The sequence below is a fragment of the Argopecten irradians genome, unplaced genomic scaffold (genome assembly GCF_041381155.1).
Source record: "Argopecten irradians isolate NY unplaced genomic scaffold, Ai_NY scaffold_0175, whole genome shotgun sequence".
Taxonomy (NCBI): Eukaryota; Metazoa; Mollusca; class Bivalvia; order Pectinida; family Pectinidae; genus Argopecten; species Argopecten irradians.
This window is the reverse complement of record NW_027187642.1, coordinates 2,143-14,943: the sequence shown is the minus strand read 5'-3', so window position 1 is coordinate 14,943 and position 12,801 is coordinate 2,143. Positions and strand designations below refer to the sequence as shown.

At 35.1% G+C, this 12,801-nt stretch overlaps 2 protein-coding genes and 1 pseudogene across 2 annotated transcripts; 1 reads left to right on the top strand and 2 right to left on the bottom strand.

The window, feature by feature from the left end:
• The first annotated feature begins 289 nt into the window (after window positions 1-289).
• Window positions 290-2,781, top strand: LOC138311984 (ATP-dependent DNA helicase RecQ-like; annotated as a pseudogene).
• Window positions 2,782-3,752: 971 nt separating this feature from the next.
• Window positions 3,753-6,192, bottom strand: LOC138311983 (uncharacterized). The gene is made up of 3 exons (XM_069253091.1): window positions 5,764-6,192; window positions 5,270-5,445; window positions 3,753-5,012 (listed from the first exon to the last, which is right to left on the bottom strand). Exons 1-3 carry the CDS (start codon window positions 6,080-6,082, stop codon window positions 3,891-3,893), a joined length of 1,617 nt encoding a protein of 538 aa, XP_069109192.1. The 5' UTR covers window positions 6,083-6,192; the 3' UTR covers window positions 3,753-3,890.
• Window positions 6,059-12,465, bottom strand: LOC138311985 (uncharacterized; the record flags this gene model as incomplete). The annotated part of the gene is made up of 7 exons (XM_069253092.1): window positions 6,059-6,195; window positions 6,479-6,614; window positions 9,194-9,233; window positions 10,336-10,588; window positions 11,048-11,128; window positions 11,985-12,044; window positions 12,293-12,465. Coding segments are annotated over 6 exons (651 nt in total), but the record flags the coding sequence as incomplete, so codon positions are not given.
• Between the last annotated feature and the right edge of the window lie 336 nt (window positions 12,466-12,801).

The window sequence follows — 12,801 nt, the reverse complement described above, 5'->3', positions numbered from 1 at the left end:
CCCCTAGGGCCCTAATTGTGCATATTGCATTTTTGGAGTGATCGGTCAACAAGATAGCCGACCGGCGGCCATCTTGGAGTTTGATCAGTACTACTTTCTTCATTGTAGATAATAATTTACTTTGAGAAGTATTCATATCAATTTAGAAAATTATTAAAAACGTATAGTATGGCTATTACAGTTGCGGATTACATTGGGAGTATTTGTGAGGTAAATAGTCTTGTTTGTAAACATTCTTGGCTCGAGTTGTCGCTGATGTACACGTGTTGTACTTTTCATTCGTCACCCACCAGTCACCGAAGCTGCGAGATAACCGTTTATTTCACCTAAAACGTATATATATATGATTGTGAGTTCAGCGAGATGGCCACCAAAGATATTCTGAACAAAATAGTAAGTGATTATGAACCTGGCCTGGTTTTAAAAGAAAAACAAAGTGAGGCACTAGAGTGTTTATGTAATGAAAGGTGCGACTTACTGGTTAATTTACCTGTTGGTTATGGTAAAAGTATAATCTTTCACCTGCTGCCAAAACTATTCATTGACACCACATGTTCAAACCCTATCATTGTCGTTGTTTCACCACTGAATATCATTCAAAAAGACCAATTGGAATCGATGAAAAAGCGTGGAATTTCAGCTTGCAAACTGGACATAAAAAACTAAAGTTGATGAAACTACGGATACACTAGATGATGTTGATCTTGAAAAGTATGATGTTAAATGTGATGTCCCTCTTACAACTGTGATCAACGGGGAATATTCAATTATTCTGTGTCATCCAGAGGCTCTTCTCGAATACTACTGAAGGGAAAGGATTACTGTCCAACGAGAGATTTACCCATAATGTCAAAGCTGTTGTCATTGATGAATGCCACATTATCCAGAAATGGTTAGTATTAGATCATTTTATATACTTTATACTGACTTAAAGCCCAAATGGATGATACCAGGGTAAGTCTTTCACTCAAAACTGTTTTTATGTTACTTGATTTTATTAGAGGACCATGTGTAGTGAATGTCACCACAATTTAGCTTTTTCAACTGAAATGAAAAACTGGGCCGCAGCGGAAATCTAAGTTCTGAAGAATTTCAGGTGTAATTTGACCCTGTTCGCCACCACCTATCAGTCCATGGGAGTCGGATAATATCAATCTCTATCACTGTAATCTCTTGTGGACAAATTCAATACAGGTAAAATTAATATTGGAATAAACATTTCACACATAACAACGTGTCACCTGAGGTTAGAAATATTCTTTGTCATGTTCATCAGTCCCCTTGGAGAGGGAACCATAAAATAAAAACATTTTTATGGCAAATCTAGCAATTGTAACTGCAACATATAGATCACTGAAATGAGTTTATTGCGTTTCTAAAAAGAAGGAAAAAAATATATAGAAATTGAAAAAGGGGACATTGAAGGACAGATTAAGAAAATATGACCTCAGATGTATAAAAATATATACACAGGAGAATCTTATTTAAGAACTTTGCATTTATCTGTACATTATCATTCGCAGGGGTGAAGAATTTCGGACTGCCTTTGGAAAGATGTCAAGTTTGAAAGTGTTCTTTCCTTCAGTGCCATTCATAGCATTAAGTGGGACCTTGACTGTTAAGCAGAAGAAGGAGATTCCAGCTTTACTCCAACTGGAAGAACTGTAAATTGATTGAACATAGCCCAGACAAGAGGAACATTTTCTTTGAAAAATGCAGGAAGGAATCAAGTGAAGATAGGCTGGGAGAGTATGAGAAAATTGTATATCCAATTTGCCAAGAACTCTTTGATAAAAAGGAGGCTTTTCCTGTGACACTCATGTTTCTCCCTGTGTTTTTATATGAGTGAAGTCTTAATGCATCTCCACGGTTTATTTGGAACAAAGTCTATAGATGATGCACTGTACAGTGCAATATGCTCCGGTCAAGATGACTACGTGATTTCGAGAACAATAAAGGAGTTGAAAGTTGAAAATCCTAGAATACGATTGGTATTAACTACGTCCATAGCAGGGATGGGATTTGACCCAAGGAATGTGACACAAGTTATTCATACTTGCCCACCAAGGAACATTTCACAGTATATGCAAGAGATTGGGCGTGCAGGGCGCCAGGGTCAACCTGCAAGGGCTGTTTTGTATTTCAATAATCATGACATCGCCAAGAATCTTCCAGGAATCACAGAAGATATTATCGCTTACTGCAAGAATGACACAACATGTTTAAGAAATGCAATCTTAAATGTTTTTTGGATTTGAGAAGGATCAGTCGATTACTGCTACAGAATGTTGTTCTAACTGTGAATCTCACTCCCGGGAAAAATCAAACTAAACCATATATCTTTTCATGTTTTCCTTTAATAGGATTACATTAATAAAGCATTCACATATATGTATTACATATTCCATTTCTTGTATTTCTGAAATGCCAAAGATCTTTATAAATTACTACAGTTTTACAGTATTTCCCTGGTAATCAATATTAATTCTATAATGATCAACTTATGAATGTACAGGTGTTCTGATGATTACAGACTTCATTTCATTGACAGTCACACCTATGTGAAAATTGATTACCAGAAAGGATGGACTTTAAAAAAAGAGATTGCTGAACTATATGAAAATTTTGATATTTAAATTTGTTCTTGCTGTAGATCATAGTACAGGAAGTAATTACCTTGTATAAGTGAATTCAAGGAAAGAGTGGCACAGTTGATGTTTCAGAAATTGGTAACTACATTTTCAGTACTGGAATGTCATTACATAATATAAAAAAAATACTTCCAACATATTAGTTTTACAAGTTGTTCTTATTATGATCACCATGCATTTATAATGACACTAAATGTAAACCGGTGTTGTGCATTAGGTACATAAGTTTTCAACAAGAGATCCCAGAGGGATCTTGGCACCCACCAATGAATGATCTAAGTCTCACAATGGAAAGAGGGATCTTTTCTCTGCTTTTCAAAGTTAACTTCATATTTTTACATATAAAATTTGAGAAAGATCATTTCAGTATACGTACTTTTTAAGATATATAACAAACTTTAACTATCAAAATCCAAGATGGTGGCCTGGCGGCCATCTTGTTGACTGATTGGTCCCAAAATACAATATGCACAACTAGGGCCCTAGGTGAACCTACATATGAAATTTGAGAAAGATCCCTTCAGTACTTTCTGAGAAATAGCTGTAACAAACTTTAACTCAAAATCCAAGATGGTGGCCTGGCGGCCATCTTGTTGACTGATTGGTCCCAAAAATACAATATGCACAACTAAATATAAGGCCCTAGGTAAACCTACATATGAAATTTGAGAAAGATCCCTTCAGTCCTTTGTAAGAAATAGAGGTAACAAGGAAATGTTGTCAGAAGGACGGACCACAGACGAAAAGCCATTTGAATCTGATGATGGTGGGCTAATAAAAATTACAAGACAATGACATGTTAACCTTTTTGAAAATTTATATTAAGTAGATGTGGTCAAGTAGCAATAATGAGAGTAAGGAAAAGAAAATTGTTTATAAATATTTACATGTATGCAAAAATGGGAGACCCAATTGATGCAAAATCTGCACATGGAAATGAAAATCTTGCATACTTTTTGCACTGTCAAATCTGGGTTTTTTTTAACATATACATTATGACATCATCCATTCGTCTATCTATCTCCATATGCCTTCATCCTTCTTTATCTCCATCCATCTACATCACAATTTTGTCATGATTTCTTAATCAATTCCAGTGTGACATTATTTACCATCAGATGTTCATTTATTAGAACCACCAGTCTTAAATAATTCTGGAAGTGTACATGTATTCAAGAAATGAAAATAAATGTTCTAATACAGATAAATTCTAAAGCATTGTCAATCACAGGTATTGACTTATACTGCAGGAAGAAATTCTTCATCGAATTCCCGAATGAGATTGTCATCGAACTCATCTGCTGGAACTGTTAGTCCTCTTGTAAGTCTTTTAATAGTTGTGTTAATCTTTGCCTTCATTAATGGCACTTTTTCTGGAAGAAGGGGTGATGGTTTAATGTTCTTAAATCCTGGACACTTTCTCCCTGGAGTGTGTTTGAATGGACGAAGTTTCCTGAGGGTTTTCTCAATGGTTTCCAAATCTTTAGGAGACACACACTTTGAATGTCTACTAGACTTGGACTTTACACCAACACTTTTGTCAAATTGCTCGCAAAGATCTGCAATCATATCTGCAGCCCCAGTGACACGACGTATCGCTGCCTTACTTTTGTTGGCACACAGAGTTTTGATTAAACTTTTCTGGTTACATACTGAATGTTCTTGTACTAAATCGCTTTCAACATTTCGTCCAACCCCTCCATGTATATTCACAAATGAGCCTTCAAGCACTCTACAACGCTGAAGAGGCGAGAGCAGGTATTCAGTTTTGAGAAGATAATCAATGTTTTCGACCAGGTATTTACTCAATGGTGAATGGGAATAAAAGAAAGGTACCGAGTATCTACAGTTAAGTAACAATCTTGCAAGATCACCTTCTTTTGCTGTATCGTCCAACTCCATCAAGTGTAGGGCCCAGTGGCATAAATTCTGGCTGTAGTTTTGAAGCTCATCCTCTGGATCCTGAACCTCCTGTAATATGAATTTTCCGTCTGCAGTGACGCTGGATACTTTGTAGTGTTTAACTGGAGATGCACCTTTACAATCCCCTACATTTCCACACCCATAATGGCAAAGGAATTCCCTTAAGATTTTGTTGACAATGTTCTTCTTTTCTGGAAGTTTTTGCTTTGCAAAGTCACCTAAAAGGCTATGCTGCGGATCACAGTGTCCATCTTCCATATTGAAAAATTCCAATATCTGTTCTGTGAGGAGGCCTTCTCCAACAGCGATGAGAAGATTGTGGTGTGGTTCGAATCTTCCTTTCACTTTTCCATTCACATCAGAGCGGTGTAAAATGGTCTTAAAATGATGAAGTGTTCCTGGGGAGTTTTCTGGTTTGTACAGTGTTTTGAAGCATTTCTGTAAAAATAGAAAAATGAGGATTTCATTATGTGAGGGATTATGATATATATTCTAATTGGTTGTAGAATGGGGGTTGGTGGGACACGATTACCATTACTGAGAGATACAAGAAAATACATTAGCTACAATGATTGATTTTCTTAATGACGGTGAATTAAACATAATTGTTGATCAGACTTAAACTGACTTTAAACGTTTGCTGAAACATAGATCTACAGATTTGTATTCTCTGAATAAGAAAGCATTTGTTTTACCTCTAAGAAATCTTGTTTGTTGTGCCACATTTCAAACACAATGGGATGAAGGTCATCAAATCTTCGTTCTGGGCTAACTGAGAGTGTTCGAAGATTTTTAGATTCTTGCAAACGAACTCGGGTCAATTGGTCTCCTCCAATAGGAACTTTTACTTGTCTCAGAATGTCTGTATTTCCTGTAAGAAGAAATCAAAATCTTAACTGAAACCTGAAATTGATTTCCATATATTCATTATATTTAATGAAACTATTAAAGGAAAGACTTTTAGAGGTACATATTATGCACTTGTTTTGCCAGTCTACACAATAGAAACCACATTTAATAAGGAAATGTTCAGATAACGATATTGGTTATTGACCTGTATGCCCATATGATGTGAACTTTTATTTCTGTAAAGCATACAGAAATAATTGCAGTCAGAAAAATGATATCATAATTAACAGGATTCATGTTTGATATATTCTTGTACACTGTCATCACCTAATTTACTTACCAAAAGCATCTGTATACAACTTGACTAGGGTGTTTTCATAGCTGTCCATAATTCCAAGACAGTCTTCATGCTTTGATTCATTCTTGAACTGTATTGGCAATGGCAGTACTGTGGACTTTTCTGACATCTTTTTAGCATTCTGATGAGGTATGTGGGATGGGATGTGGGGCTTCATGAAAGTTAATGCTGGGAGACGACACATTATCCGACCCACCAAAATTCCATAGGCATCTAACAGCTGATCCTTCTGATCATCCGATAGTAAAAAATTTTCTGCACCAATATTGTTGACATCAGTACGTGGAGGCTTGTTGTCCATATCGATTCTAGCAAGACGGCTGAAGATAATGTTGGATGTGAACAGATGCAGATCTTGGTTCCTCCTTTCCGTGTTTATTTGTGATGTCTTCACGTATATATCCAAGTTGTCACCTGCAAATAATATTAAATAATTAACAAGAGTTCAATTGCCCTAAGCAGTCAACTATGTCTTGAAATATTTCAAGTTGTCAAGCTGACACTTTCTGATACCTCTTCAGGCCATCTATGAAGAGTATTTGGTTTTACCTGACTGGGATCTTGAGAAGGAAGGTTTTTTTTTTTTTATTTTAGTGAAGTTGTCAAACGTTTATTCTTTATGTAGACTACAGACTAACAGAAAACTTTAATTGTCCCCTGGACCATACAATTCACATATAAATAAAAGACTATTTACCTGTGATCTTGATCAACGGATTCTTCTTAAGATGGTCCACAAGTAGTTTGTTTGATGATTCGTTCACACTGTCTTGGAATTTCAATCTCCTCTCATGAGATAGTACCAACCCCATTTGATTGAGTCTTGTTTGACCCTACATAAAACATTTCAAAGAAGGAAAATTGACATTAGTAAAGCAAGGAGCATTTAATGTTATTATTTTATTATCAAATCATTTCACATTCATTTGGAACTTGTTTTTCTTTGTCCTACACTATAACTTGTCTAAACCGAACCCTGTATAAACTGGAAACTTGTCTATACCGATTAATTTGTTTGGTCCCGGCAAATTTCTTAATAAACAAATTTCACCCAAAACCTGCATAATCCGGAACCTGTCTACTCTGAACACCAAAACTGTCTAGGTAATGTTACTATATCTTTCTTTGTAAAATTAACTTGGGCAAACCGACAGCAATGTTTTCACAACATGGGACTGATCATGAGGTGGCTTAGGGGATTTACCTGTACCGGTATACTAAGGGCTAGATAGTGACAACTTTTCACTTTTCATTCAACGGTTTTGTCACATAACTTCTGAGAGTTCATTTGAATGTAGCACACACAGAGAAATGGATCGTACATGTACAACTCAGAAAACGTAGGATGGAATTCTGTGTTCTACCATGTACATATGTGAGAATAATTGTTAGTGCTGTAATAAAAAAAATCTTCTGATGATTTCCATGTGAACATATTGTGATAAGGTTCTATCCTTTATAAACCGGACACCTGTAATAAACCGAACAAATAGACTGGTCCCGTTCACATCCGGTTTAGACAAGTTATACTGTATTACAAATATTAGTTAGATGTACTACCAATTTGTACTTTCTGTTTGTCTTATTTTTGCATGTTTATCTATTGGATTTTTTTTACCCTTTAATTTTAATCATGATTAAAATCATAAAGTTATGTATATTGTTACTTTATAAATAGATTTCAAACCTATTATATATGTATTTGTATCGTTACGAATGTATATAAAAAATTAGTTTAGTTTCATTTAAATTGTCATTATTCATGACAAATAAACATAAAATGTATACTAGAAAATTGTCACCGGGGACAATTTGACGGGCTTTTTCACCTAAAAGTCTACTTCGTTCAAGGTCATTTATAAAACACATGGTAGCGCTTAGTTTCAACGTACCAAAAGGTCCCAATACCAGGTCATAGGCCTTTCAGAACTTTACAATAAGTCATTTGAAGATTTTAGGATTGTTAGCCCGAGTGCTCTTTGATATTAGGTCAAGGTCATCACATTAACAAACTTGGTAGGCATTTTATGTCAGCAAATGCTCATGCTTAATATTTGGTCTCTTCTAGGCCTTCTAGAAATTGAGAAGAAGATTATTGTAATTGATTTTGTCGAAAAATTGCATTTTTGAACTTTGTCCTTTTATTTCCAACCGTTAAGTTGACGTTTTACAGAGAAAATGTTGTAGCCAAAATGAATTGTTTCATTTTTAATTCTACATAACATCATCCAAAAATGAAAGTAATTGGCTTTGTGGTTAACGAGCTACGGCTGTCCCCTCAATGAGCTGAATTTTATCACAGGATTATTTTCATAAAAGCTCTACAATCACAGACGCACACTCTGTGACCTTGGATGAAGGTCAGGCTGCTCGTTATTATTTTTTCAAACCTGATAGTCACCTACCTAAGCATAATTCATGCACAATATCAAGCCTCTATACCATGTAGAACTTGACAAGAAGTTGTTTTTGTGATTTTCACTGAAAACGGCGAATTTGCATTATGAGTCAATGATCAACCGGAAGTTGACACTTTAGAGAAAAATGTACAATTACAAAGTTTCTCAGTAATGCAATTCTACATCACATATAACAAAATGAAAGAAATTGGCTCAGTGGTTAACGAGTTATGGCTGTCTTCGTTAAACCGGAAGTGACGTCATCGCGGCCATATCTGAATTTGAATCAACCCCATATTAACAAGAACTGGTCACGGTGATAAGTGGAAAATCTTGTGTGAGTTTGGGCTTGATCGGACTGGTTGAATCAGAGAAGTTGTTTAAAATATAATTGTCGAAATTTGGCAAAAAATTCTTAGTTAAATATTAAATACGTCATAAAAAAATTAATTAGTGAATCAATTTTAAGTTTGAAGACATTAAAATCTTCAAAATGGCATACTGCATCGATGTAATGTAAAAAAATGACGAAAATTGAATAATAAAAAATTTTCTAAAAATAGTCACTTTTTTGTAAACTTTAACCTCTAGCGAGCTTTTTAACGAGACATTTTTTGTGGAAACATGTCATGAGTAAAAGTTAGATATGTTCATTCCCTACAATAAAATACCTTCAGATTTACAATAGCTTTCATATTTTTTGAGTTAGAGCAGTTTTTGTGTTTTTAGGTTTTACGTCATGGCGGCCATTTTGGATTTTTTGACCTACTTCATTTTGTGTTCATGGATCACCTTTAAATGTTTGATTTAAACATACTGTAATCATTTTTATCCTATGTCTTACCGTTTGACCGATACAGCGTTCACAAAAACAGGAAGAAGAATAATAATAAGAATAATAATAAGAATAAGAAACTTAACGAAAACAATAGGTCTTTTCACCAAAAAGTGAAAAGCCCTAATAATGTATACATATCAAAAGTACCTACATTTTCAATATTCTATTCACATACCATTTGTTATTTCCTCCAGTAACAAAGCAAACAGCAACAACTGAAACCAAACAGCAACACTTAACAAAAAATAACAACAACATAACTTGGATAACAGCATTCAACTATCTAAACTATCTACAGTAACTATCTATTCATCTATCTAGATTTAACTTGAAACGTAGAACAAAACTCTTCGGGTGTTTAAACACTTTCATAGTTTTCTGGACATGGCTAAATGTGGTTATGGAATGATTTTGTTGGAAAAAAAAATGGAGATAAAAAAGAAGGATTTATAATGATATTTCATTTTCATGTTATATCCTTAATTACAGTGAAATTCTCTCGGACAAATGCCATTGCAAAAGGTCACTGGTCATTTGGTGAAATAGAAATGCAGCCATGTCCTAGAGTTATAAGAAATGTGTTTTCACCAACAAACACAAGCTTATAAAATGCTCAATTACCCTTTCATTAATACCACCCTTTATAGTAATTGCTGTTGAGAGGGCGATGAAAAGCACTTAGATTGTTATACTTGTGCTTCAATAGAATTGAGTACGCAGCAGCAAGACATGGAATCACATCTTTATCTACCACACCACTGTCAGGAATTGTCACGCAGAGCATGGCATCAAACAGATGGGGTACCCTTTAATAGAAGTTATGTGTGTTGTAAGGCCAAATAAAAAAAACATTTTTGCTTCCGGTAACACCCTTTGAAAATGAAGGAGTGGTAGGAAGAGATTTTTTTTTCTTTTTTGTTTGAAATTTTTTTTTCTCTTCATCCCAGTTTTCTTGTAGTGAAAAACTGAAATAGACTTTATATAACCTTATATAAACCATGGATTTCATTCTAAGGGAATTTGTACCAAAATTCCTGATTTTGTGCAAAACCAAACAAAATTTGATTTTACAGGGTCGGTCAGGTTACCGGAAACACAAATATTTTTTTTTGTATGGCCTAAATTGAACAAGATAAGAATGAAACGTTTCCATCAATGAATGGTTCTACTTTCAATACTTTCACTGAAAAACAACTTAATCATCAAGATTTTGTAATTGATTTTTTTTTATGTATCATTCAATAAATTCTACATTATCTGTCCTTATGTAACTCAGGAGATTTCAGTTGATACATCATACACACATAATTAATATACCTGTTTCTCATCTCTTCTACTATCAAACACAACAACCTGTTCGCATTGTTGTGAAAGTCCACTATGTTCCTGTATTTGTATAACACAGAGGGAAAACAGAGTTGTCCTTGATGTAAGCGAAGAGGCCTGGTGTCTCAGTTTTCCGATAGCGGGGTCAACTTCAGAACAACACAGATTTTCAAAACTTTCTTTGACATGGGACAGAATATCACTTGTCGTGTCTTCTTCCAATGATGTTGAACAGGCAGCATAACTAATAAAGTAAATCAGTTATACACATTAATATGTAAAAGTGTTCAAGCCCTGCAAGTACAAGTTATATAAGCATGGTATTTTAATTACACATTCATTTTATATTACCTTATATTATACATTCACTGTCAAAGGAATTTTTAAGACGTTAATTTTGTATGATATCTGTTGTTAAGGCCATGTAATAATGTGATTTTGTTAATTACCAGGTAATTATTCGTGCAATAACAGGTAACATACACCTGTGACTACTATCTCCATGAAAATATACATGCAATGTATGCAGTCTGCACCAAAATTTCCTTCAGAAGTTTATGGGCTTTGCTAATACATTGATTTTGAAAATACTATATTATATTTATTGAACACACCATGTTTAGTGTCACCTATAAATTTCACACTATGTGATCCCTGCCCAGACAGTGATTTTTAATAACCAATTCCTGACTGAAACACATACCCATGTTCATTGGCAGTACTAGTGAGAGAAATAGGATCCTGTATTTTGTCAGGTACATTGTGTTCCAGGCTTTGGAATGTCCTGCAATATAAGGGAAAGAAATTATTGCAACCCTTTTATAGGTTTAATACAACAATAAATAGTTTTTTAAAGACATTCATGAATAAAACTATCCATGTAGTTATTTATGACATACAATCTATATATACCATATATACCAGTCCACGCAGTAACACAAACATTGAAGGAAGACAATTTTAGTACTCGTGCCCTGACAGGGACTCAAACTCATATCATCTACAATGTACGACATACAATGGGCTTGCCCGAAATACTTTCAGCTAGCCAGTTATACCACTGCAGCACATATCAGCATCCCTAAAAAGGAATGTTTCAATGGTGCAGTGTTGGTATACATATATCTCTCGAAAATTCGACAATCTTCTTGTCTGTACTGTTGCTATTACTATTTGACCTTATATATACACGTGTACATTGTGTATATATATATTTATGTATATAGCATAATAGGAACCATCCTCGATCTCGATCTCCAGGGCTTCCGATCACTTACGATCTCTACACCCCTGGACTATCTCATAGTAAAACTGGAGGCAACAGAATAGAACAGGTAATTTAGTCATTTGGTGTACATCAAAAGAGCCGTATAACGGTACACTGTGGTTGACTGTGTGACTTTGATGGTAGGCGTCGCTCTCTCTGTAGTCTTCAAAGGAAATCTTGCTAGCCTGTGATTGGTCAAATGTTTTCCGCTGAGCTGCCTTCAATTTCACTACGAGATAGTCCAGGGGTGTAGAGATCGTAAGTGATCGGAAGCCCTGGAGTATCGAGGATGAATAGGAACTAACAAGTATTTGTCCAATTGGATTTATAAACTCGATATGTTTACATACATACATGTATATAAATTACATACCTGTGTTCTTTAGCAGATCCTGAGTCATCTGTCTGTGCGAAATTCAGTTTCTTGAATTTTCTATGACGAGATAAGAAAAAAATCAGCATATGTTATTAAACATTTAAAAACAGACTTAAATATATAATGAGCACTCTAAACTGAGTTACCTTTATCTAAAACTTATCACATTATTTCATACGGTTCAGTGTTATCCAATACATAATGATGTAGCTAGAATAGGTCATCAAAGTAATGAATCTGCACCCGATTATCAAGGATACTGTACTATAGATGCTGTATATAGGCTGTATATATAAACTAATTACCTTGAACGGTTTGTTGTCACGCTCACGTCAGAGTTGTTAGGATTTGATTTCGGGGTGATCGGGGTTAATGCCAGACGTTTAGATGATATGTTACCCCTGGCATAACGCTCTGCTCCTTCCTTTACCTCTTTTACGAATTCTAACGTCTTTTCTAAACGTGTGTGAAGCAGCTTCTACATACGGAGGCCTGTGAAATGCAGTTGTACACTGTCTCATTTGAAATAAGCGAGGATAAATTTCCAAATAAAGAGAGCACATTTTCTACCCGAAAGTGAAAAAGTGATAGTCAGAGCCGACCTATGGCAAATGAAACAACCAATAATTGTTTCTTTCTTCGGAGTGTGTATGGGGGCCGCCATGTTGGAACATGTAAAAATACACTTGACCTCGAGGTCACTAGATTGGTAGTGCGTGAGCCGTTGACAGAGATAAATGAAGGGTAGACTGGTTCCCTTCCCTTAGTTCTCTACTCTCCGCCAGGCTGCGCTCCGCTCACTCAGTGAAGCGTA

Bases quoted from the DNA above. Each gene is read 5' to 3' on its own strand.
- LOC138311983 (XM_069253091.1), bottom strand. From the start codon at position 6,082: ATGGACAACAAGCCTCCACGTACTGATGTCAACAATATTGGTGCAGAA. The intron at 5,446-5,763 runs GTAAGTAAATTA...TTCTTCTTACAG, and splicing joins GTTGTATACAGATGCTTTTG to GAAATACAGACATTCTGAGA. The intron at 5,013-5,269 runs GTAAAACAAATG...CTATTTTTACAG, and splicing joins ACAAACAAGATTTCTTAGAG to AAATGCTTCAAAACACTGTA.